General features: G+C 37.2%; 1 protein-coding gene across 1 annotated transcript; it reads right to left on the bottom strand.

The window, feature by feature from the left end:
* Positions 1 to 2,765: 2,765 nt before the first annotated feature.
* Positions 2,766 to 25,974, bottom strand: TAF7L (TATA-box binding protein associated factor 7 like). Its single transcript, XM_079123947.1, has 12 exons — positions 25,896 to 25,974; positions 25,021 to 25,099; positions 22,206 to 22,339; positions 21,394 to 21,520; positions 21,129 to 21,184; positions 17,091 to 17,132; positions 16,157 to 16,301; positions 15,712 to 15,822; positions 15,021 to 15,281; positions 14,712 to 14,824; positions 13,491 to 13,550; positions 2,766 to 3,499 (listed from the first exon to the last, which is right to left on the bottom strand). Exons 1-12 carry the CDS (start codon positions 25,959 to 25,961, stop codon positions 3,455 to 3,457), a joined length of 1,239 nt encoding a protein of 412 aa, XP_078980073.1. The 5' UTR covers positions 25,962 to 25,974; the 3' UTR covers positions 2,766 to 3,454.
* Positions 25,975 to 26,998: the final 1,024 nt, after the last annotated feature.

The following is a 26,998-nucleotide window of genomic DNA, read 5'->3' as shown; positions in this document are numbered from 1 at the left end:
AAACAAGAAACCTAGATACTTTATTACTTATAGAGGCATCAAAAACAAGATTAGTAATGGTATCAGCTCTCTACATTCCTTGTCCCACAGGATGATACTGAATTTAAAGGGGCCAGATGACATGCAACATGAATGGTGGGACCCCCTGGTGTTGAGTTGCCAATATCACACTGCAGCTAAGTAGTTTTATGTCCTACAGCTATACCTAGGCTGGCAAAAGCCTTATAATTTACAGGAATGAGAGAGGCAGATGAGAAACTGCCTAATGGCAGCTTTTCTCAAGATAGGGAAGTGAATGACAACCAGTTTTGTAGCCACTACTCACAAATGCCTGTCTTCACACATTCTGGCAGGATCACAGGGCATTCTGCCAAGACCTGAGTCATCTTGAAGTTGAGCCTTGTTTATGTGGCCTATGTGGCCTACATGGATAGGGCAAGGCAGAGCTCATACCAAGCAGTTCCCCTACAAAAATCCTCTCTCTCTCTCTCTCTCTCTCTCTCTCTCTCTCTCTCTCTGAGTGTGTGTGTGTGTGTGTGTGTGTTGGTATTAGGGATTGAAACCAGGGGTTTTATATACTCAGTCCTTTTTGTTTTTTTATTTTGAGATAGGGACTCACTAAGTTGCTGACTTTGAACTCGTGACCCTCTTGCCTTAGCCCTGGAGTTGCTAAGATTGCAGGCATGTGCCACTGCATCTGGCAGTGTGTGTATTTTATACTTATGCATCTCAATTCAGGGTAGCCATGTCAGGTGCTCAAAACATGCATGACTGGTGGATCTACATAGCTAGTGGATACCACTGGAGGTCTATAATATGGCAAAAGTCAGAATGACTGAGCTATAGTAAAGGCAAACTTTGTGAGGTGTCAGCGTTTGTGTGTGTGTGGGCACACATGAGCATGTGTGCACATGTTGAGGTTGGGTGAAGAGTCAGAACAGCAAAAGCCTTGTGATGAGGGCAGTGGTAAAGCAGTTCCCCAGGTTACATTGAGAAGTGGTAACAGAAGAGATGGAAACACACTGAAGACACGCCAACTTGCCCTTGCCCCTTTCTGTTGTCTGCCCTCACACTCTGCCTCTCAGCAAGGCTCTGGCAGCTCTTGGGCTACATAATCAGACAGAGACTGCACAAAGGCTCCTCTACCTCTCTCACTCCTGGAAGTTACATGTGGCATATGCACTAATCCCCACTGACCTCAGCCTTTCTAGCAAGGTATTGTTTCTGTCCCAGTCCTCTGCCTTCCTTTATTTAGAAAGGCTTCTCTTCATTTCACATTCTGCCTCTTCCTCCATCTTCGGCCCCTGAATCTCAATTCCTTTCCCCATTGTCTTTCTCATTATTTTGATCTTTTATGTTCAGGATTTCTGACAATTTTTATATCAACTTGGTTTTTAAGTTGTCCTCTAATTTCTCTTCTAATCTTGGCTTCATTTTGTTTGAACATGCCTATCTTCAGTAGTCCAGCTTATTTGCCTACATTTCCCCCAGCAGTCCTCCTATCTTCCCACCTTCCCAGGCTCTGCCCATATATTTGGATCTCTTCTCTGAGGATGGCTTAATTATTGCCTGGAATAGAGTACTAAAAGTGGTGCAGACAACTTGGGAGTACATTTCCTAGAGCAGCACTGATTTTTGTCAATTAGGATCAGAACTGGGGCTAGCTGGGCTACTTCCAGAAAACCTTGAGATGTCTCTTGGTAATAAACACTACCACTCGTTTTACAAGATGAGAAAACAGAGCCTCTAAGATGTGTGGACTTGCCCAAGGCAAGTGATAAGAGTTGGGATTCTGACCTTGTGTTTGTTCCACTACATAATTCAATCCAAACACTGGAGTTGCCATTTATATCAATTATCTATACTGCTCTCCAAATCCCAATGCTATATGGCTATTATGAGATAATTTGCTTGGTTCATAGGAGTTTTCCTAAGAACTTGTTGGAAGGATGCTTCAGTACGGGCAGTACCCTCTGTCATTTCTTTTTTTTTTCTTTCTTTTTTTTTTTCCGGTGCTGGGGATTGAACCCAGGGCCCTGTGCTTGCAAGGCAAGCACTTTATCAACTGAGCTGTCTCCCCAGCCCCCCTCTGTCATTTCTTAATCATAAAGTGCTATGGTCTGAATGTGTCCTCCTCCCAAATTCATATATTGAAACATCATCTGCAATGTGGTAGTCTTAATAAATTAGGGCTTTGGGGAGTGATTAGTTCATGAATGGGATTAGTACTCTTACAAATGAGACTTGAAGGAGCTTGTTTGCTCCTTCTTCTTCCACGTGACAATGCAACCAGAGGCACATTCTCACCAGATACTGCATCCACTGGCACCTTGATCTTGGATTTCCAAGACTTGGATCTCCCAGTTCTCCCAGAACTGTAAGAAGTAAACACCTATTACTTGTAAATTACCCAAGCTGGTATATTTTTGTTACAGAGGACTGAAAATGGACCAAGACACAGAGTTTATTGCTTGTCTTCTTGTTTCCTTTTGGATATGAGTGTGCTCATTATGGAGGCAGTTTAATAAATTGACAGAAACTAGGGGCTAGGATTTAGCTCAGAGCTAAAAGAGCATTTGCCTAGCATGTGCAAAACCTTGGGTTTGATCCCCAGAACCACACACACATAAAAAGTTGACATCAATTCTTTTAAAATGAAGAATTTATTTGTTGTTTAAAGAACACAAAACCAGAAAACCATTAATAATAAAGCTTAAAAAAACCCACCCCAAACCCTGAATTGTTAAGGAAGACTTCATAGGCATTACAGGCATCTGGTTTTTCCTAACCTTTTCTGATGGAGGTTAGGATGAGGAAGCTCATAATTTAACAGCTCAAAATTTCTTCATCTTTGCTTTTACTGTTCCATTAATTAATAACAACCAACCACAGTCCTAAATACACAACAGAACAAAGATAAATAGCAGCAATAATTCATCCCTGAGCAAGAAAGCAACCATAGCATTTGAACAAAGAGGACATAACTTAGTATTAACTGCTGAGAGGTAGGTACTTAAATTCAGTGTGGCAGGAGTAGCCTTGATAGAAATGGAATTGATCTTTTTCTACATTTAGGACATGCTTAAACAGAAGAGTTTGGAAAAGCTAAAACATCTGTGAACCAGCTGTATGGCCTTCTAGACTAAAAAAACTGTCTTTGGCAACATGAATGAATCATCTGATGGCACAATAGGTCAGAGGCAATATGTGTAATTTTCAAATTGACATAGAGAAGTGAAGTTGCATAGTTGAGTGTGTTAAGTCTACTACATTTTATACTATCCCTTTCTACATGACTATGATCTTCAAACATATAACTAGCAAAAAGGTTCAGAAAAACAAATACAACTGATTCAACATAAGGCAACCAAAAAGAGAGAAACATGCACAATTTCACACAATATTTGATCTGGATGGAAAAACCAATGTTTATGGGCCAGGGTGAAGACTCTTCTCACTTCTTCAGAAAATATTTCAATTGCTCCTGTAGGGAAATGAGCTATAAGGAGAAGCAGAAAAACATGAAAAATTCATCTGAAATCTTCCAAGTTCTACTACTTCATCTAGGATTTACTTATATAAACCATAAATAGCAATTGTCAGTTGGTATTTATAAGGTTATCTTACAGTGTTCCAAAGAACAGTGCCACAGTCAAAAATGCATGCATAATACTGTGGTCATGATGTTGCCCTTTATTATGCCAAACTTAGAAAGCTTTAAATTGAACATGCTTTTAAAAATTAAATATGCTTGCTGTTAAGAATTTATACTTCTGTGAAGGATATACAGAGGCCATAGTTCAAGGAGAAAAGAAATGGGTTCACTTTAGCCATATTCTAAGTGTCAGAAGATAAGGCAGTTTGGATAGTCTCTTGTCCCAAATGAATATACTCAATCTTATACCAAGTCTTAACTGCTGCTTCTTGACATGTTATGAGAAACTCAGAAACCAAGTCAGGGTCCTGACCATCCTTACCAATCAGCAACCTGATGATATTCTACTTATGCTTTCTAAAGTAAAAGTCATGAACCTTTTGTGGGTGTAGCATGTAATGTTTGTCAAACTTGAATGGTACTATGACCGACAACATTCATAGGTGTATATTGTCTTTGGGACAAAGACTGTTTTTTACATTATCCAATTTAGGTCATTCCATACCAGTATGGATTTTTATTCTGTGGAGTGAAAGGAAAAGAGTCTTATAAAACAAGCCTGTGTTGCACAACACCTACAAACCACTCTAATTGCTATTTTCAGTAATTTAGATACTAGTCTCACTCAGATACTGAGTGACTCTAAAGGACCATGATTACAACTAGTTACTGCTCTAGTTCTTTCTCCCTTGTAGGCTCTTTTTCCTACCTCCCCCTAAAGGTAGTTTTTTTCCCCTAAGTCCAGACTTCTTGCTGAACAGTCAAACTGACCAATTCATCTACCTCCACACATTCAGTGATCATTTCTGTGCATGGGCCTCTCAAATCTCCCATTTTCAAAAGCACTTACAAGCACACTCATCATCTTTTCCATCCCTCATGCCCTCCGAATCCTCTTCCTGTTGTCTTAATTTCAGTTAACAGTATAACATTTCCCAATTACACAGTCTTTAGACTCTTAGACTATTTTTTCTCTTTGCCCTATATATCTGCTAAAGTTTGGATGTGGAATGTGCCCCACAGGCCCAAGTGTTAAAGGTTTGGTCCCAGTCTGTGGCACTACTGGGAGGTAGCAGAACCTTTAAGAAGTGGGACCTAGTGGAAGATTTTTGGTCATTTGGGGCATGCAGTAAGAAGGGATTATGGGACCCTGGTCTCTCCGCTCCTCTCCATTTCATGCTTCCCTGCCATGAGGTGAGTGGCTCTGTTTCACCATATGCTCCCCACTGTGATGTGCTGCTTCACCACAGACCCAAAAGGAAAGGGTCCCAGTGGCCATGGATTGGAACATCCAGAACTGTGAGCCAAAATAAACCTTTTATTTTATTTATTTATGGTTTTTTTTAGTTGGGATGTGGCTTTTTATTACCCATAGACATACATATATACTATAAAACAATTATCAGCCCCATACCCACACATGTAATACAAAAACTATAGTAGAGTAGAAACAGGACAACCATAGTTAAAACTCGGAAAAAGAAAGAAAGGGAAACACAGCAATTGGTCCACAGCAAAGATAGAATCTTAAGACAGGAATTATGAATAACTCACTGCCCTGGTGTTAGAATAAGTTATTTGCCTCGACCTTGGTTGTGCTCTCTAAGAGGATTTCCATTGTCCATTGTATTCTTAGGCCCAATCTTTGTGCTCTGAATACAGTAGATCCCCCTTATCAACAAGGGATAGTTCCAAGACCCCCCAGTTGGTGCTTGAAACCACACCAGCACCTAGTTCTGGGAATTTTTCTCCACACACACACCTGTGAAAAATTTAATTTATAAATTAAAGCAAAAATTATAAATTAAATTAGGCAAAGTAAGAGATTAACAATAATAATAAAGAACAATTATAACATTACACTGTAAAGTTATGCAAATGTGGTCTCAGTCTTTCTTAAAATATCTTATTGTACTGTAGAGCTTAGCAACCTCAGCTTATGATATGCTACCCTTCCATTAGCCACTTAGTGGCTGTCTTGGTTATCAGATCTACTGTTGCAGCATCACAGTGCTTGTGTTCATGTAATCTTTATTTTACTTAATCATGGCCCCATAGTACAAAGGGTAGTGATACTGGCAATTTTGATATGCCAAAAAAGACGTTGTAAAGAACTTCCTTTAAGTGAAAAGTTGAAAGTTCTCAACTCAATAAGAAAAATCTTTTATTTTAATAAGTTTATTATCTTAGGTGTTTAGTTACAGTAATGGAAAACTAACATAATATCTAATGAATTATTTAGTTCTGGTTCCTTCTATCACATGTGCCTTCCCATTTTAATTTTTCCTATATACTGCTAGAAGAGAAATCTTTTTGAGTTACTCCCCAGGTAAAACAAACCAAAACAATATTGGTTGGCTCTTTATGACCTCCTCCCCAAATCTAAACTCTTTAGCCTGGTACCACAAACTCTAAGCCATTGTACATGCTACATTGTCATAGAATGACCTACTTTCCCTACTCCTTATTAAAACCCTACCTAAATTATATGGCCCCAGGTAAATACTATCTTCTTCATAAAGCCTTCCTTAATCTCCACAGACAAAAGCAAGCTCTCATTCCTTTCAATCTCTATCCCTCTCATGATTTTGTTCCCAAAGGCAGAGACCATATAAGCATTTCAAACTCTCTGCAGAACCTAGCTTAAAATAGGCACCCAATAAATCTATGTTGAATATATGAGCTAACATAAGCGTCTCTGAGTAAATAAACTTTATGGCTACATTTCTGCATTGAAAATGGCACTCCCCAGTACTAACTACTTACATGAATGAAAACAAAGGTATTTCGTGGGTACTAAAGCAATCTTTGTATTAGTTGTTCACCTGGTTGTTTTTATTATAAACAGTACTTGGATAAGTGATTTGCTGAAAGGAAGGGGATATGTTGAATATAATACCTCTGACCTTGTAGGGATGGGGGTAGGGAGCAGTGCCTCTAAAGAACTGCAAGCTAAGCCTATTGTCATAAACCAAACTCTGGACTCTTTAAAATTGTTACCTGCAATGATATAGGGCTGGAGTTAGCATACATTTTCTATACAGCTACTTTACCTTATCTTACTTTTCTCTCTTCTCTTTTCACTCTGCACATTCTCCTGTGGCTTTAAGTAGTAATCATTCAAGTTAGAAATCTGGCATACATCCTTAACACTTCCTTCTCCTTCACCAACTGGTAACTGACTCAAGTCTTGTCAATCCTCTAAAATACATTCTCTCATATGTAAATGTTCATAGTAGCATTATTCATAATGCTCCAAAAGTAGAAACAACCCAAATGTTCAATGGATGAATGCATAAATAAAATGTAACATATCTGTACAATGGAAAATTATTCACTCTTAGGTGGAATAAAGTACTGGTACATACCACAACATGGTTGAATCTTGAAAATATTATGCTAAGTGAAAGAATCCAGGGAGAGAAGATGGTGGAGAGGAAGGATGTACTTCCCAGCAGTTCCTTAGCACCAGACTTAAAAAGTGGAAGACTGCTCCTTGAGGTGGGTAACTAAGGGAACTCACTGAAATTCAATACTGGACGGTAAAAGAAACCATGGAGACACAGAACGTCAGAAATTTCAAACACAATGTAAGAAATAATACTTTAGAGAAACAACAGCTTGGTTAGTTACCGTAGCTGCATCCCTGGCTGCTGGAGAGAGGGGATACACAGGCAGAGAGAGCAAAGTTCAGTGAAATAAGTAGCTTGTGGGGATCCTGTGGAATAGAGAGGGAGGCTGATCTTAATGGACCCAGGATCAGTGGGGGGAGCTGTTGAGTGAAAAGTGACCAAAATTGCTGAGCCTATAGGCAGAGAGTTTGGCAGGAACCAAAGTCACTGGTGCAGTAATTATTTATAAGCACTGTGTAGCAGTATGCAGAGGCAAGAGATTGGGAACTCACAAAAAAATTGCAAGCAGTCACCTATAGGGGTACCCAGAGGGTGTCTAGGTCAGAGTAACTCAAACAAGCACAAAGAGAATTGTGCTTAGGACATTTAGGCTCAGGATACCAAGAAGATAGAAATCCCTTTATTGCTGTTATCTGATAAGAGCTATTGGTAAGACACCAATCACAGCCAGATAGGAATGTATGCCCTCCAGGGCTGATACTGAGTAATTCACATCCATAGCAGTGAATATGAAACCTGTGGAGGTTTAGACCTTACACCCTAAAAGTGGAATTTACAGAAGGCATCCCTGATCCAGATGCTCAGCAGAGATTATTGACATATTCCCAGCAACCATGGGTGTGGACCAATCTCAAATACCCACCCACAGAGTTCCAAAGGTCAGCCAAGACTAAATCCAAATTACTGGACCTTCCAATTCAGAACTCTGCATCATCCCCACTATAGGAATATACAATTTATAAGCACTCCCCAGTATATTCCATCCTATACTGGGAGATGGGAAGCTGAGAGCCACTACAACCAGCTTTGGCTCCTAGCCAAAATGACTGGTAGCTAGGTAAGGAACACAAGGATGCTGGACTTAACCCCCAGCCCTTGACTCAAGGGTTACAGAGCCCATAAATACAAATAAAGAAAATCCATCCTTGCCAAGAGTTTTGTCCACCTCAGTGGAAACAAACCCTTTATTTCTAAGATTTATCATGTTTTTTCATATTCCCACCTTTTTTAATTTTTAGAATTTTAATTTTTCACATACAAATATGTGCATATATATTTGTTCATATAAATTCAATTTTAATTGCTTTGTCACCCACTTATTATTTAGCTTTGGTCTGACTTAGGTGGGGTAAAAGTATATGTGGGTTTGAGATTATCTTAATTTTTTTATTTGTACCTTGGTTTTTGTCCCTATTATTACCCCTTCTTCACTCTCTTCCCCCACTCATGGCCAAATTTTCCTGTTACCTCTTCCTTGCTTTCATTTTTTTTTTTTTTAACTTGGAATTGAACCCAGGGGCGCTTAACCACTGAGCCACATTCCCAACCCTTTTTAATATTTTATTTAGTGACAGGGTCTTACTGAGTTGCTTAGTGCCTCGCTAAATTGCTGAGGCTGGCTTTGAACTAGCGATCCTCCTGCTTCAGCCTCCAGAGCTGCTGGGATTACAGGTGTGCACCACAGCACCCCCGGCCCTCACTCAGTTTTAAAATCCCTTTTAGTTATTTTTTTACTCCTTATAAAGAAGAAGTAAAATCCATCATCCGCTACCTATCTCCTGCCTTTTCTCTGTTCACTTTTTAAATATCTCAAATTTTATCTTGCCTACCTACCCTATTTTCTATTCATTCAATAACGGTAATCTTAATATCTGATAAAATAATACAGTTTATGTAATTTCTACTCCATTCATGTTGTGATTAAGTGGATGATGTAGGAGACACCTGGTGTTTAATGCCTGATCTAGTTCAGATTTTTTATTGTTGGAGCTGATGTTAAATGCTGACCCCACCATTCCTATGCAGGTAGCAGTTAGTGTTACCGATGTCAAGACAGGCACCAGACATTTATCTTAAGGCCGTACATCTGTTGCTAACATTAGTGCTATTCCTGGCTCCCCTCTTCCTCTAAGAGGGCTAGAAAGGGATTGAGATACTTTAATTTTTCAGAGTAGAGATCCTGCTGCTGAGCAATACTCACAACTCAATCAAATAACAGAAAATCTCACCCCACACCTGATCTAGCCCCACCTGAGCCCCAACAATATTTCAACACATAGAACTGGGAAGACAAAAGCCCCAAATCAACAAACAGGCCCCAAGGAGAAACAATCAGAGGGGGACCTCAGGTCTTATTCTTGATTTCATACTCATACATCAAAAACAGAGAAAAGTCTCAGAACGCAAAAAATAACTACATACAAAAGGATGTATGTATGAAGGAGAAAGAGGAATTCATTTCATCTGATGCACAAGTCTAAGACCTCTGAAAACATAAGAAACAGTCAAACATCCCCCCAAAAATTCACAATCCCCCAAAGGATCCCACAGATACAGAAGTAGATAAAATTCCAGAGTAAGACTATAAAAACGGATTATGAAAATGTACCATGAACTAAAAGGAGATCCAAGGAATGAATTAAGAGAACAAATACAGGAGATGAAAGACCATTTCAATAAAGAAATAGAGATAACAAAAAGTAACCAGATTTCTTATGAGAGACACAATGAATCAAATTAAAAATTCACTTGAAAGCATCAGCAACAGATTAGATTGTGTAGAAAATAGAACATCAGGCCTTAAAGATGGGGTATATGAACTTGAATACTAAGTATATAATAAAGAACAAAAAAGATCATGATCAGAATGTACAAGAACTCTAGTACAGCATCAAGAGAATAAACCTGAGAGTCACTGGAATAGAAGGGAACATGGAGATATAGGCTAAAGGCATAAAGAACATCTTTGAGTGAGATAGTAGGAAAAATTCTCCCATATTAGAAATGAGATACACATTCACATGCAGGAAGCATGTAGGACCCTAATTAGACAAGATCAAAAGAGAACCATTCCAAGACACATCATAATCAAAATGCTTAACATAGAAAATAAGGAAAGAATATTAAAAGTATCAAGAAAAAAATTCATATTTAGAGGCAAACTGATAAGGCTCTATTCTGACTTATCAACTCAGAGTCTAAAGTCACAGAGGGCCTGAAATTATATATTCCAAGCTCTAAAAGAAAAAAAATTGCCAGCAAAGATTGCTGTATCTAGTAAAGCCAACTTTCAAAACTGATCAAGTAAAAACTTACCATGACAAGGACAAACTAAAAGAATTCATGGCCACTCACCAGCATTACAAGTATCAGAGACATACTGCACACAGAGAAACTAAAGAAAAAAAAAAAAAAAAGCTTACCACCAGAAAACAACCCCATCAATAAATGGGCAAAAGAACTAAAGAGACATTTCTCAAAAGAAGAAATACAAATGGCCAATGAATATATGAAAAAATTTTCTACACCCCTAGGAATCAGGGAAATGCTAATCAAAACTACACTAAGTATTCCTCTCACTCCAGTCAGAATTGCAATTATTAAGAATACAAATAATAATAAATGCTGGAGAGGATGTAGAAGAAAAGATACACTCACATATTATTGATGGGACTGCAAATTAATACAACCACTCTGGGAAAGTAGTATGAAGATTCCTCAAAACACTAGGAATAGTATCACAATATTACTCAGCTATCCCACTCCTTAATATATATCTAAAAGATATGAAATCAGCATACTATAAGGAGCAGCACAATTCACAGTAGCCAAGTTATTGAGCCAGTACAGATGCTGGTTGAAAAACAAGTAGAGAAAGAAAATGTACATATCTATATACAATAGAGTTTTACTCAGACATAAAGAAGAATGAAATCATTGCAACTGCTGGTAAATGAATGGAACTGGAGAACATCATGCTAAATGAAATAAGTCACACTCAGAAAATCAAACATCAAATGTTTTCTCTCATATATGGAAACTAGAGCAAAATAAGGGGAAAAAGGCAGGAATCGGATATCATAAAAATATAGGGAAGATCAGTGGAGATGGAGATGGAGATGAGACAGGAAAGAGGAAGAAATCTCACTATGTGCACAGTAAAGTCCACATTTATGTATATGTAGAAAGCACCAATCAAAAACAATAAACAAACAAGCAAAAAAGACCAGTAAAGTAGAGAAAGGAGGATAGGGAGGAAAGAGGAGAGGAGAGAAGGAGGTGGGGAACAGGAACTGAAATGGAGTAAATCAAATTCTATGCATGTATGATTTTTGTCAAAATGAACCGAACTACTATGTATGACTATAATGATCTAATAAAAAAAGAAGCCAGGCACCAAAGACCATATATTATGTTTCCAACTGTATGAAATAACTAGAATAGACAGTAGATTAGTAGAAAGTAGATTAGTGGTTGCCCAGGACTAGGGAAAGATTCAGAGGAAATAGGAATGACTGCTAATGGGTATAGACTTTCTTTCTGCAGTGATGAAAGTGTTCTAAAATTGACATGATGTGATGGCTGCACACAACTCTCTGAATGTACTAAAAGCCATTGACTTATATAGTTTAAATGGGTGAATTGTATATGTGAATTATATATCAACAAAATATTATGAAAACATTTTAGGGCTGGGGGTGTAACTCAGTAGTATGGCACCTGCCTGGTATGTACAAACTTTGATCCCCAGTACTGCAACAAACAAACAAAATACATTTTAATTTCAGGTTAAAAGTCTATATTCCTGGGCTGGGGTTGTAGCTCAGTGGTAGAGCACATGCCTAGCATGTGTGAGGCACTGTGTTTAATCCTCAGCACCACACACAAAAGTAAATAAATAAAATAAAGTTTAAAAAGTCTATATTCTTTCCATCTTCAGTGGCACTACCTTAATCCACATTACCATCATCTATTGGGCAACCATGCAGGGTTTTAACTGGCTTCTTTGCTTTTCCTCCTTCCCTCTTTCAACCCACTCTCTAGATAATAATCAGGGTAATCTTTCAAAAGTTTAATTAGATGTGAGTCTCCTGCTTAAAACTCTTCAAGGGCTTCCCATTGCACTTAAGACTAAAACCCATTCTTCTAAGAAGGGATGGGAGAAGGGAAGAAGACTGGAATGAATCTGACCAAACTTTTGTAGGTGCCTGCATGGATGTGACATGGTGGGTCTCAGCACTGGGTATATCCACAAGATACTAACTTAATAAAAAATATTAAAAAGTAAACTAAATGTATTGAAGAGGAATCAGTGGAGTTGAGGGAGAGGAGCAGGGGATAGGGTGGGGAAGGAAGTACTGGGAAGTACTGGGACCGAATCAGAGTGGGCTGGGTTCCATACTTTTGTGATTATGTCAAGGTACATTCTGGTGCTGTATCAAACTAAAAAGAATTTTAAAAATAAATCTCCAGTATTCCAAATTTTTAAAGCAAAACAAAACAAAAAAACCTTCTTCAAGGCTTCCAAATATCTGGTTAAACCAATCTGATACTTTAAATAGAACACTAGGAAATCAAATAACAATTGAAACCTTAAAAAAATTCTCCCTAACCAGACATGGTGGTGCATGCCTGTAATCCCAGTGGCTCAGGAGACTGAGAGGCAGGAGGATGGCAAGTTCAGAGCTATCCTTAGCAAAAGTGAGACACTAAGCAATTTAATGAGCCTGTCTCTAAATAAAATACAAAATAGGGCTGGGGATGTGGCTCAGTGGTCAAGTGCCCCTGAGTTCAATCCCCAATACCAAAAAAAAAAAAAAAAAATCCTCCCTATCATGGCCTTGCAAGAAACCATACACTGTGGCTTCTGCCATTTCTCCAACTTTATGTTAAGCCACTCTCTTCCTTGCTTAAATATTCCGGAGGTCCTCAAAGAAGCCAAATTCTTTCCCAGTTGAAAACCTTATATATATTCCACCCAAAGAACCTTTTTATCCCACTCTTGACCTGGATTTATTTTTCAGGTCTAGGCTTAAATATCACTTTCTCAAAGAAGTCTATCATGATCCCTCAATTTAATTCGGGATTCTCTTTATTGTAATAGCACCACTAACTTTTTTCCTTCATAGCACTTCCTCACAATTTTTACCTTTATATTTGTATGATCATTTGTTGGCTGTCAGTATTCCTTGCTAGACTGCTAGCTCCATGAAAACAACATCGTAACCCAGGGCTTTTTCATTCCATTGGTCATCACTGCTGAATGAGTGAATTTTCACCCTGATAACCTCATTACAAGATTTGTCCACCACTATTCCTTTGAGAGTAATAACCAGACATAAGAACAGAAATAAGATTAGGTGTGGAGTGAGGAGTTCTTTGTATCAAATATTTTCTGATTAATTTAGAAACATACTTCTCACCTGCTCGTTTTTTTGTTTTTCCTGTATCTTAAGCCTCTCCAGCAGAGACTGTAAATGACTCTGGAAAACAAATTGTATGAATGATGACTGCTGAGTCTCAAAATAAAAGAGAACCAAGGAAGATAGTTCATTAAATGATTTGACAAGAAAACTGTCAGTTACATAAAAACACTCCTTTTTAAAGAAATTAGTGTATAAAAACTAATCCCTAACTACAGTGCTCTTCTATTTGATTTTATACACTCTACACAGCATTTTATCTTGCCTTAAAATAAATGGTTGGAATGCCTTTATGCTACTTTTTTCTAATTTAGCATAAATCATTTGGCAATGGGTACCTATTAAAGAAGCTGTCTTAGATTCTGGTGCTAATTCCTCCTCCAGTTCTGATTCCTCCTCCATTTCCACTTACTAGAGCAGAATATTATTAATCTTAACTAACAGCACATGTAATAACAATAGCCACAATAATACCACATACTATATTTTTTCAGAATATGTTCATAGCTATTATCTTTGGCTATTCTATTCTAAATGAAAACCCCCAAAGTGGGTACAGCTTTGTGTGAAGTTGCTCCCCTTCTATGACTACTGTTCTACAGGGAATGAAATCTGGCAAATAATTCTCCAGATGCTACAGAATTTCCCTCACAATAAAGAGGTAAGCAAATGTTGCCTAAACACACATTTTCCTTTTGTTGAAGCTCTTGAACATGTAATAATAAAAATAAGGCAACATATTTATTCTTGTTTAAGCATGCATCAAAAAATTTAAAAAATGAACTTAGTTAATTTTTTCACTGGAATGAATACATTTTGGTACAAACGACAGGGTTAAATCTATGCCCTACCATTTACTCCAATCCTTAGTAAGCTACTTAAACGTCTTTGAGGTTCAATTCTTTAATTATAAAATGGGAACCATGACTGTATCTATGTTTCAGAGATTTGAAGATGAGGTGATACAAAGCTCTATGTGCTATTTGCATAGTAAATGCTCAATACTGGCATTTATTTTATCAAGTCACCTGGTACCCTCCCCAAAATGCTTATATTAGATTACCAAAATTAATTAGGTAAATAAAACAGGGCTTTTATTGGAGGTTCCTTAGGTTCATGAATGAATAAGAATACTGTATAGAGATATGTGTGGCAATACAAAGATAGAGATTTTAAAAGTAAGATATCAGGATTTCTTTATACCTGCCATCAAGAACTTACCTTGAGAGTCAGGTTTTCCACTTTCCTGATGAGATCCTTTTGTCTTTGTGCTCTACTCTGAATCTCTTGGAGCTTTTTCTCCTTGTAATGAATCTGCTTCTGAATTTCCATGACTAACAGAAGTAGAGAGAGACTTTTTGTGTTTGAATGTAGCCTAAACTAACAGACTGAGATCCAAGTAAAGTAAAACCACTACATAGCTAAGCAAGGACTCTCAAACTTAGTCTTGGATCTATTGTGTGTTTAGAGTTAGGCTTTAGCACTGCCACCCACCCCTATCTCATCCCTTTGTCTTTTCCTCTAACTTACCTATTGAATTGATACTTTCCTTTGTCTCATACTGGCTAGATTCAAAAATCTTGGCCTGTAGCTCCCTTTCTAGAGCCTCTTCATAATCATCTTCCTCGATCTCTTCCTCTTCTTCATCTTCATCTTCATCTTCATCATCTTCATCGTCATCTTCCTCCTCTTCCTCATTCTCATCCTCATCTTCCTCATCCTCATCCTCATCCTCGTCATTATGATTGTTACTGCTAGAATCACTGAACATCTCCGGAAGCATATCATATTCTATTGGTTTTAAGCAAGAGGAGGGTGAAAACTCTGAAGCTTTGCAAATGACTCCCACTCCAGATACAATTATACTCCTTACCCTCAAATTCACTGTGCAACCAGTGGATTTTATAAATATTTTTCCTTGCAGGAAGATTATTCACTTCATGAAACAAGGAGAAGAAATACAAAACACTAACATTTCATTCATGTATTCAATGACCAAGACATTTAGAGAATCTAAGGGCCCACAGGAAGTTGAATACCTGGAATGGATGGGAGGTAGAATTCTAATCTAAAACACTTAAAGCACTGGAAAACCAATAAGAGGGAAGAAAGGGAAAGGCATCCTTTTTCTATGACTGGCCTGTGAGTCTCTGAAGAATGGTCTGGCATATAGTCAATGTCTTTCATATCTGAATCTCGTGCTCTGCTTTTACTAAAATACCTGAAATATGTCCCTGCTTGTAGCCACTCATTCCGGGGGATATTGCAAAGCTTGGAATGCAGCCTTGACTTTCTATTTCCTTGGTTTCATCATCAGCAATTACTTCCCATCCTGAAAGGAAGAGGCAGTCAAGGAAAAAGCAGAGGGAAAGGAGGTAGCACTGTTGAAATGGAAGAAGCTCTTTGCTAAAAGTGCTATTTAATTTAGTCCAACTTTAAGTCATTTGTATCTGTATTCCTAGCATGGAGATGTGACTTATATTAGATAACACAAGTAAATAAATTTTGGTTACATGTATTTACTGTTCCTAGCTAGAAAATAACATTTCCCCAAATCTTAAGTACTACACTTCAAAATTGGTTCACAAATATTGGAAATGCCATTTGTCAGCACATGCACATGGGATGGAATAGACTATACAGAAAATACATGGTATAAAGGATACGGGCACTGACAGCTTCGGCATCTGAACACAGCAGTCTCTTCACTTCTTTCTCCACATCTGGAGAGTCAGTGTACTGAAGCAAAGTACAGGAGGGAATACCAGTAGTTTCATTTGACATGCTGTGCTTTGCAGGGTTGCTTTTTTCCTATATACCAATGAATTCAAATGATTAGTCCTCATTGCATGCTCCTCCTAGATGCTCAAAGTTCTATTTTAAATGGTGATATTTATGAAAGAATCTTTAGCCAGGGTCTACATTTTGATAAACTACACTTATTTTTCCCAATTAAAACAAGTTATTAGAGACATTTACCCTTTTTGGTCTGCAATTCTATAGTAAAGGCCTCCTTCAGAGGTATAATCCTTAGGGCTTATTATTACTTATTTGCCATGATTCAAACTGGCCAAGAATTATAATACCTCATTAGTTATTTAGAAATAATTTGGTTTTAAAATCCAAATTCCCAGATTTCACTTCCCTATATCTTTATTATCAGAGATGTTCCTACAAAAACTTACTCTTGGCTACATGTTCCCTCTTTAATCCAGTTTTAGGCAATTATCTCCACAGCAACCAATTTGTCATGCCACAAATGAAATCAAGAGTTTTAGGAGGAAATAAGCAATTAATTGTAAATAACTGCTGGTAAACGTGAACCCTGGGTTCCAAGAAGTAGCTTTTGAAATAAAATCAGAGAAAAAGCAGACTGGAACACACAGGGCAACTGGCCGCACTGTATTTTTTCATTTAGGAATTATTAGACATTAAAAATGAATTTATTACTCATATCACTAGCATATGTGTATGGTGAGTGGGGGTTAAAAGTAAGAAGGAAAGTTCAGAAGAAACCTTTATAATTTATATTATTTGAAACTAATGAACTACTAAAACACATTAAAAGTAAACAATGATGTCACATTATGGTTTCTCTACCTCAGGAAAGGTGATTTCTTCAATTTGTTTGGAATCAGCAGTCTATGAAATGAAAAACAATAAACGATGAAGTTATTTTAAGGTTGCTGTATTTCAGTAAAGCTTCAAGAGCTATACGAGTATTCTTAACTTAGTTGTACATTTAGTAGGCACTCAATAAATGCTGCTGACTAACAAGAGTATAAAGCCAAGACAATACATGGATTGGGAAACTCAATAAAGATATCAATTCTCCCCAAATTGATCTATAAGTTTAATGAATTCCTATCAAAGCAAGACTTTCTGTAGACACAGACAAGCTTATTCTAAAATTGATACAGAATTGGATAGGCTCTAGAATGGCTAAAATCATCTTGACAAGGAAAAATGAAGTGAGAAGTTTTCTGATTTTTAAAACCTATTGCTTTGAGATGTGCTGAAGAAAATGACATGTGGATCAGTTGAACAGAATAAAAAATCCAGACATAAACCCACACAAATATGTCCAACTGATTTTTGGCAAAGGTGTGAAGGCAATACAATGGAGGAAGAATAATAAATGGTGCTGGAGCAATTGAATATTCTTAAGCAAAAAAATGAACCTTGAAGTAAACGTCACACTTTTACAAAATTAACTAAAAAATGGATTATGGACTTAAGTATAAAATGTAAAACTTTTAGAAAGGAAAAAGGAGAAACTCTTTGGGATATGGACTAGAGAAAGACTTCTTAGATTTAACACAAAATGCAAGATCCCTTAAAGAAAATAAATTAACAAATTAAACCTCATCAAAACTAAAACTTTTGCCCTCTAAAAGATTCTGTGTAGAGGATGAAAAGACAAGTTACAGTCTATAAGGTATTGGCAAACTACACATATGATTAAAGACTGGTATTTAGCATATAAAAATAACTCTTCAAACTCAATAAAGAGAGTCATTTTAGAAAATGAACAAAAGGCATGAACAGAGGCTTTACTAAAATGTATATACTCATGCAAAATGAACACGAGATGTTATTAGCTATCAGGGAAATGCAAATTAATACTGCAATGAAATAACTACATACCTATCAGGATGGTTCAATTTTAAAAAGTGGTGATGTTATGGTTTTTGGGGGTCAGGGTGGAATGTTATGGTTTAGATTTGGTGTCCCCCAAAAGCTCATGTGTGAGAAAATGCAAGAAGGTCCGGAGGAGAAACGATTGGGTTGTGAGAGTCTTAACCCCATCAGTGATTTAACCCCCTGGTAGGGATTAACTGAGTGGTAACTGAAGTGATAGGATGTAGCTGGAGGAGGTGGGAATTGGGGGCATGGCTCTGGGGTATACATTTGTATCTGTTGAGGGGAGTCTCTCTCTGCTTTCTGATCACCATGTGAGCTGCTTCCCTCTGCCACACTCTTCCTCCATGATATCCTGCCTCACCTTGAGCCCTGAGGAATGGAGTAGGCCTTCTATGGACTAAGACCTCTGAAGCTGTGAGCTCCCAAATAAACCTTTCCTTCTCTAAAATTGTTCTGGATAGGTCTTTTAATTATAGCAGCAAAAAAAAAAAAAAAAAAAAAACTGACTAAAACAGAAATTGGTACCAAGAGTGGGTTGTTGCTGTGGCTAACCTGACCATGTGGTTCAGAAGCTTTGAAATTTTTGGAATTGGTGGGAGGAATTTTGAGATGTGTAGCAGTGCAAGCTGGAAATGCTTTAGATTGGTGTAAGCAGAGCTTAATGGCTATTTCCAGGGGAGCTCAGAAGACCAGAATGCCAATAGGACTGTAGTCAGTGAAGAGAAAGCTCACAAGGGTTCAGAAAAGGAGGACTCTATTGGAATTTGGAGTAGAGGCCATTGTGTTATGTTCTGACTAAGAATTTGTCTGCATTTTGCTTGTTTCCTGAGACTTTCTGTGAAGCTGATTTTAAAAGCAATGGACTTCTTAATCTGGTGGAAGAAGTATCTAGGCGGCATAGCATTTGATTGGTGGTATGGATATTGCTGGTGGCTTTTAGCCAAGTTTGTCATGATATTCAGGAGCAGAAAGCAGAGCAGAAATATTGGAAAAACTTGAACTTGAAAGGCAGGAGTAAAACTGGGGCTAAGGAAGTTGCAGTTGTTAAAGACATTATTCCCACTAAAGAAATGCTAAGAACTTTGCCCAGAGACAATAAGAAAAGATGGCTTGAGGGCATCTCAGGAGCTGGCAAGATCACATCCATCTCAGGCTTAAGGGAGTAAAAGTGAAAATTCTCTTGAGAAGAGACCCATGGGGAATCCTTCTTGCATAAGGGGGCCTAGGAAGTTTTTTCAACATGCTTAGCCACCCAGATGCTCAGAGGCTGCTGCAGCCAGAGTCCCTGGAGGCTTGGTACTGCTCAAGATGGTGGCAGGCCTTGATATAAACCATAATCCCCTGATAGGGATTAACTAAGTGGTAAATGAAGTGATAGGATGTGGCTGGAGGAGGTGGGAATTGGGGGAATGGCTCTGGGGTATATATTTGTATCTGTTGAGGGGAGTCTCTCTCTGCTTCCTTTTTTCTTTCTCTCTCTGCTTCCTGATCACCATGTGAGCTGCTTCCCTCTGCCACACTCTTCCTCCATGATATCCTGCCTCACCTTGAGCCCTGAGGAATGGAGTAGGCATTCTATGGTCTAAGACCTCTGAAACTGTGAGCCCCCAAATAAACCTTTCCTCCTCTATAATTGTTTTGGTTGGGTCTTTTAATCACAGCAGCACAAAAGCTGATTAAAACAGATGACAACACCTAATGTTGATGAGAAGGTAGAGAAACTGAACCACTTAAACATTATTGGTGGGAACATATAATGGTACTTCCTCTGAAAACAGGATGGCAGTTCCTTATGAAAGTAAACATGCAACTACCATACAACCCAGCAATTGCACTCCTGGGAATTTATCCCAGAAAACTGAAGATTTATGTTCACTCAAAATATTTATGTTCGTAGGGCTGGGGATAAAGCTCAGTTGGTAGAGTGCTTCCCTTGCATGCACAAGACCCTGGGTTCAATCCCCAGCACCACAAAAACAAAACAAAAACCAAACACAAACAAAATAACGTTCACAGTTTTATTTCTAATGGTCAAAAACTATAGACAACCCAGATGTTCAGTTAAACACATTGGTACATTCATACCAATGAATACTACTCAGCAATAAAAAGGAACAAACTATTGATACATGGAAAAACTTACCTGTATCATTAAGGAAATTATGCTGAGTGTGGGGGGAAGCTACTCTCATATATTATATACTGTATGTTTCCATATATATGATATCCTAAAAATTAGAGATGAAAAAACAGGAGTATAAGGTAGGAGGGAGGTGGGTATGGTTATATAAGGGCTTGGTAAGAGATTTCTGAGGCAATGGAACTGGAGTATCCTAACAGTGTAGGTAGGTACATGAATATTCATGAGGGATAAAACTACATAAAACTAAATACATGCACCAAACATGTGAGTACAAGTAACATGAGATTTGAATAAGAATGGTGAACTGTAATAATGTTAGTTTCCTGTTTGTGATTATTGCATTACATATTTGCAAAATGATATAATGGGGAGAAGTAGGAAAGGGACTCATAATAGCTCTCTTTTATTTCTTAAAATTGCATGTAATTCTAAAATTATTCCAAATAAAAAGTTTAATTGAACAAAAGAAGCCAAACCACAATACTCCTGAAGCTTGCCCAACTTTTAGCAAGCCTGAAGATAAGGAATATAACCACAATTCCCAAATCTTGGGTTCTATGTGGGTTTACTTTAAAACTGTATCTTGAAATCCAAAAGTAAAAACATGAGCATAAGTTTCAAATTCATGATCCTTCCAGACTCCTAACAATAAGCCTTTAAAAAAGATCTGTTTTTATTCATTGCTATATTCCCAACTTAGAGCACACAGTGCCAGGCATTTAGCTCACTTTCAAGTATTTATTGAACATATAAATGAATAAGCAAATTAATTCCTGACTTTCTTTCTTTCCTTCCCACTCATTATCCCCTTCTCATTCACCTAGCAGACACACAGATAGCATGAGACTAACCTTTTTTTTAATTTTCCGGAACCTTTTCTTTCTGACATTCTTAAGTGGTGGAGTAACTAGAATAAATACAACATGGTGAAACATACATATGACTGATGGCAGTTACATGTCTATCTGAATTTGATAGAGGGATCATGCTATAAGCCACTGGTTCATGACATGCCTTCATTTAAGAGTGTTTGAGAGCCTAGTGAACCAGGAGAAAGGTCCCTAATTCAGCAGATAAATACAATCAGCCAAAATGAGCAAGGGGCAGGTGACTTACTGCCGTGCTTCCAGATGTATTTTTTTTCTGTTTCCTTTTTATTATTCCCGGTATTATTGAGATCAGTAGAGGTAATTGGTTCTTCTGGAGAAGAGTGAAGATCACCATCAGCACTGCACACAAGCATCTACATTTAGCAAAGACAAAAAATGACTATGGCCACAAATCTTTGGTTAGTAATGAATCATGAACATTCTTACCACTAGAAATCCTGAAGCACAGAGGAGACTGATACTTCACATTTCCAGAAAATCAAGTATTATGTAATATACATTCATATTCTCTCTCTTGATTTCGATTTTCCTCTCCCTCTCTCATTCTTATTCTGTCTTTCTTTCTCTCCCCTCTCTCCTCTCTCCAACAGCACTGTATATGGACTGTGAACTTTTTATTTTTAGCTGGAGTGTTTACCACTGCAGAGAGAATATGTTGAAAATACATACATCTTAGCATTTTTATTTAGAAATGAAATCAGAAAGCAATAGAGATGATGAATAAGAACGAATTTAAGTCTCCAGAGTTAACGTACTACTTTAGCAGAAAGTTCAGAAGATTCCAGCTGTTCATATAGTTTTAGTTAATAAAAGACACTATAAATGCAAACAGATGACTCTAAAAGATATTGAATGAAATAAGGTAGTGAAAATTTAAGGATCAAATACCAAATCAGAAGATATTTTATTCCTGTGCAAGTAATCTGAAAACAGAAATGGCAAGTAACCTTTCACCAAGTAGAAAGGAGTAATGGAAGAAGGCAAAAGGGATTCCTTGAAGGATGTGAGAGCTAGAATATTAAGACAATTAGTTCATACCTGGGAAATATCTGCTGTTTTATAAAAGGTTTTTTTATCAAGAGTTTTCAGGCTTCCAATAACACAAGGCAAATCAACCAGCTTAGCAGATAGTGAGACACCTTCTACCTCAACAACTGCACGACGTCTATCAGCTAAAGACAAGTAAAGAAGATTAAAGTTAACATTTTCCCAATGAACTCCTAAGCCTCCTAGGTTTTGAAAAATGAAGACTTATGTGGGACAGATTAGTTTTTCAGTGAAACCTACTATTTCTCAAAATGTTAGAACTCTGTACACAATTGGTAATTCCCATACAAGGGAGAGTATATGGAGTTCATTTTCCCAGTATATGTCACTCATTCATTCCATAGTGTCATCATATATGTGACATTTTCATCCAGAAAGGCAAATTCCATTCATTTAAATACATTCCTTATTTTTTTAGAGGCATTCAATAGTGTCATCATATATGTGTGTCTTCAAAGGGTTGGATAAAGAAAGGGGGGCCCTTATAATGGAGCTACATCTCCAGTTAAAATCTCTAGTTGGCTTCACAATAAAACTCTATACAACAGCTATATTCTGAACTCTGAATCCTGCTCAAATGTCTCAAATATGAACAGAAGAGGATTCAGGTATAATTTTCTAATATTATATGAAAAGAGAAGATGCAGAACCATGTTTAACACAATCTTTTTTGTACGAATTAATTTTTAAAATAAAGAAATATAATTTAAATTATAGTATTATACAGAAAAGCTTTCTCTTTCGGAATACACAAGAAGAAAGAGTTAATATTGGCTATCCATGGAATCAAGGTCGAGACACTGAAGAAGGTGAGTTTCATTTTTCCTTTTGAATTTATCAGTTTTATTTGAGTTTTCTAATCATAAACTTGTATCACCTTTTATTTTTTAAAGTGAAAATAGGGTTAGTAGTAAGATTAGGGGTCACATTTTATTTTTCATATACTTTCTGTATTTTAAGAAAGCTAACAAAAGTTATCTATTTATTTACTTACTTTTTGGTACTGGGGATTGAACCCAGGGGCACTTAACACTGAGCCACATCTTCAGCCCTTTTTATTTTTTATTTTAAGACGGGGTCTTGCTAAGTTGCTTAGGCCTCACTATGTTGCTGAGGCTGACCTGGAACTTGCAATTCTCCTGCCTCAGCTTCCTGAGCTGTTGGGATTACAGGTGTGCACCACTGCACTGGCTGAAATTTACTTTCTTGCTAGGCATGGTGGTATGGCTTGTAGTTCTTACTACTTCGGAGTAGAAGTATTGATTCAATCCAGGAGTCTAAACAGCCTGGCAGCATAGCAAGACCCCAACTCAAAAGAGAAAAAAAGAAGAGGAATGAAATTAACTTTGTTGATATTTTGAAATGCGCATTATTACTGAGTACAGTCACCCTGCTGTGAATGGATCTGAGAACTTATCCCTCTGTCTAGCTAACATTTTGTACCCTCTGATCAGCAACTCCTATTCCTTTTCTCTCCCCCCACGGACCCTCACCAGTCTCTGGTAATCACCATTCAACTTTCTGGTATGAACTCAATTTTTGTTTTTAGATTCAACATATGAGGTCACACTGTATTTGTTTTTCTGTGCCTGGCTTATTTGACTTGGCATGATGTCTTCTATATCAGTCCATGTTGTTCTAAATGACAGAATTTCATGCCTTTTAAAGACTGAATAGTATTTCCATAGTACACCAAAATTTTCTTTATCCATTTATCCCTTGGTGGACACAGGTTGATTCCATATCTGAGCTATTATGAATAGTACCACAGTAAATATGGGATTGCAGCTATCCCTTCAACATATATTTCAATTACTCTGGGTATATTCCCATAAATGGAATTGTGGGATCATATGTTCTAATTTTAGTTTTTTGAGGAATCTCCATACTGATGGCTACAGTAATTTACATTTTCACTAATAGTGTGCAAGGGTTCCCTTTTCTCCATGTCCTCATCAAAACTTATTTTTCTTCCTTTTTCCATGTTTTATTGGTACATTGTAGTCATTCATAGTGGTGGAATTTGTCATTACATATCCATACATACACACCATAAAATTTGGCCAATATCATTCCCCAATATTTACCTATGCCCTCCCCTTTCCCTCCTGGTTCCTTTCCTCTACTCTACTGATTTCCCTTTGATTTGTATGAGATCCTCCCTTCACACACCTTTGTTTTACATTTTCCTCTCTAGCTTTTACATAAGAGAGAAAACATGTGACCTTTTACCTTCTAAGTTTGGCTTATTTTGCTTGACATAAGATTCTCAAGTTCCATTCATTTTCCTGAAGATGACATAATTTCATTTTTCTTTATGGCTGAATAAATCTCCATTGTGTATATACCACATTTTCTTTTTCCATCCCTCCACTGATGGACACTAGGCAGGTTCCATGGTTTGGCTACTGTGAATTGAGCTGCTATGAACATGGATATGCACTGCAGTATGACTTTAATTCTTCAGGATAAATTCTGAGGAGTGATATAGCTGGGTCAAATGGTGGTTCCATGCCCAGTCTTTTGAGGAACCTCCATACTGATTTCCATAGTGATTGTACTAATTTACAATCACACCAACCGTGTAAAAGTATTCCTTTTTCTCCACATCCTCTCCAGCTTTATTATTGTTTATATTCTTGATCGCTGACACTCTGTGTGTGGCTCTCTAAACCATGAGTCTATCATAACAGAGACTATATTTTATTCTTTTTCACATGTTTAGTACCTAGCATAGTGCCCGGCACATAGCAATCCCTTAATAAATTATTATTCAGTATGTGGTGAATGGTTATTAACTACTTACGAGATAAGTCAATTTTTAGTTTATCCTTCATTTTGACACTTCCAGAATGTATTAGGCTCCTGACAGTAGAAGCATGCTCCTACAAAAAAAGTAAATTGAAAAATCACAAGGGTTAATTGTATACTTGGCAGCTAATAGAAAAAACGTATCAGAGAACTCTCCCTTAAATAAAACCTTGCATTTCCCAAATGTTAATAACAATTCCATGTACCACGAGAGAACATGCATCAAGTTAGGATAAGGACAACTCTAATTTCATCATTGTCTTTTAGTAGCTACAGTTAGTATCTTCTCTCAGCTCTAAATTTCTGCCCCTCTCTACTACCCTTCAGTTGTAGTTGCTAAGAAAGGCTTAGCTACCATTTACTGGGTATATTAATTAACCCCAACAGGGGAACTAGCTTTTTGAACCCTATCCTTAACACAGCTTCCTAAGCTAAATAATGTTTGAATACAGGTATCAATGGGGGAAGAGACTCAAACACAATGTTTGAGAGGAGCTTTGATAGCCTTGCATGGAAATCAGTCTACAGGAGACAAAGTACTAGTCCTTCTCATTGCCCCGTTTGAGGTGACAAAAAGAACTTTAGAAGTCTTATTTTGGCTTTCCAGGAATAGGCTGTTAGTGTCTGTGATAAATGACTGGATCTGTCACAGCTGTTTAGCCAGGGAATCAACCCACATGATAGTTGCTATGTATGGGAGGAAAGAAATGCTGCTAGAAGAATACACACAAGAATAGGACTGCTTAGTAGGATATGATTCCTGGGAAATATTCTCAGGTTTAATAGCCTGAAATAGAAATGTTACAGAACCCAAGCAGAACTATACTTTTATGCCAAAGATATTTTCTCTGAGACAGAAAAGTTTCTTACCGGAGGCAGACGCAATATAAACTGGCTCTCAAGTTCATGAGGCGGTTCATCCTGACTTTTACTCATCTCTGTTTGGGGGTTCATGAAAACAAAAGAAAAACCAAGAGAAAGTCACTAAAAACTCCTCTTACTCCCTCTGCTGACCACTTTTGATAGTACTGGTTAAATTATATAAGATCTTGCCCATAATCTTCACCAGAATGATGTGTGCACAGTTCAGCAATATCTTATTTTGACATATCTTTACTATATCTAAAATTCCACATTATCTCCCCTTCAAATGTACAAATTTTCCAAAGTCAATCCAAATTACATGATGTAATCTGGTGAACAAATGAACTGAGAACTGTTATGAAAAATGATTTAGTCTCCTTAATGATATTCTTAGACTCTCCAGTAAAGGAGTCAAACTCAACACCACAGTGGTGGCTACTTAATCAAATTAAATTACCTCTGCATGGAAGAGTATACAAACAAAAGGCTGAAATCACTTGCAGAAGTGTTCAATGATGTTTTGAAATTAATAAAGTTTTAATTTTTAATATTTCATCTACTCTAATGAACCAACAGGAACTAAGCAATTCAGAGGAGAGAAGGCAGATTTTTATGACTCTAGAGAGAGCATCAACAGCTCTAAGCTACCTTGGGGAAAAGCTAGGAGTCTAGCTCTTATGGCTACACTGTCTAAACGAGTACACCTAACTTCACGGAATAGATGTATTTCTGAAGGAGTGATAAGAATAGAACAAAATCTCATTCAGTTTATTCATTATGAACATTTATTGTGTACATTCTATGTGCCTCATACTACACTAATTGCTTTAAGCCTATTATTTCATTTAATTCTTAAAACCACAACTTATTTGAAACATGCATAAAAGCTATTTAAATCAATCCTAAGAAGGATCCTTTTATTTAAAAAAATACACTTTAAGTAAAATGAATAATCTATTCAAGTTAGTGGGGTTTTTGAAAATGATAATCATATATAATTATGGAGTACACAGTGATGTTAGTGATACATGTGTACAATGTGGAATGACTGCATTTAGCTAATTAACATATCACCTTAAATACTTATAATTTATTTCTCCTTGCTAAGT

This window comes from Sciurus vulgaris (genome assembly GCF_902686455.1).
Source record: "Sciurus vulgaris genome assembly, chromosome: X".
Taxonomy (NCBI): Eukaryota; Metazoa; Chordata; class Mammalia; order Rodentia; family Sciuridae; genus Sciurus; species Sciurus vulgaris.
The sequence above is the reverse complement of the archived record's forward strand: the minus strand, read 5'-3'. Positions and strand labels throughout refer to the sequence as shown.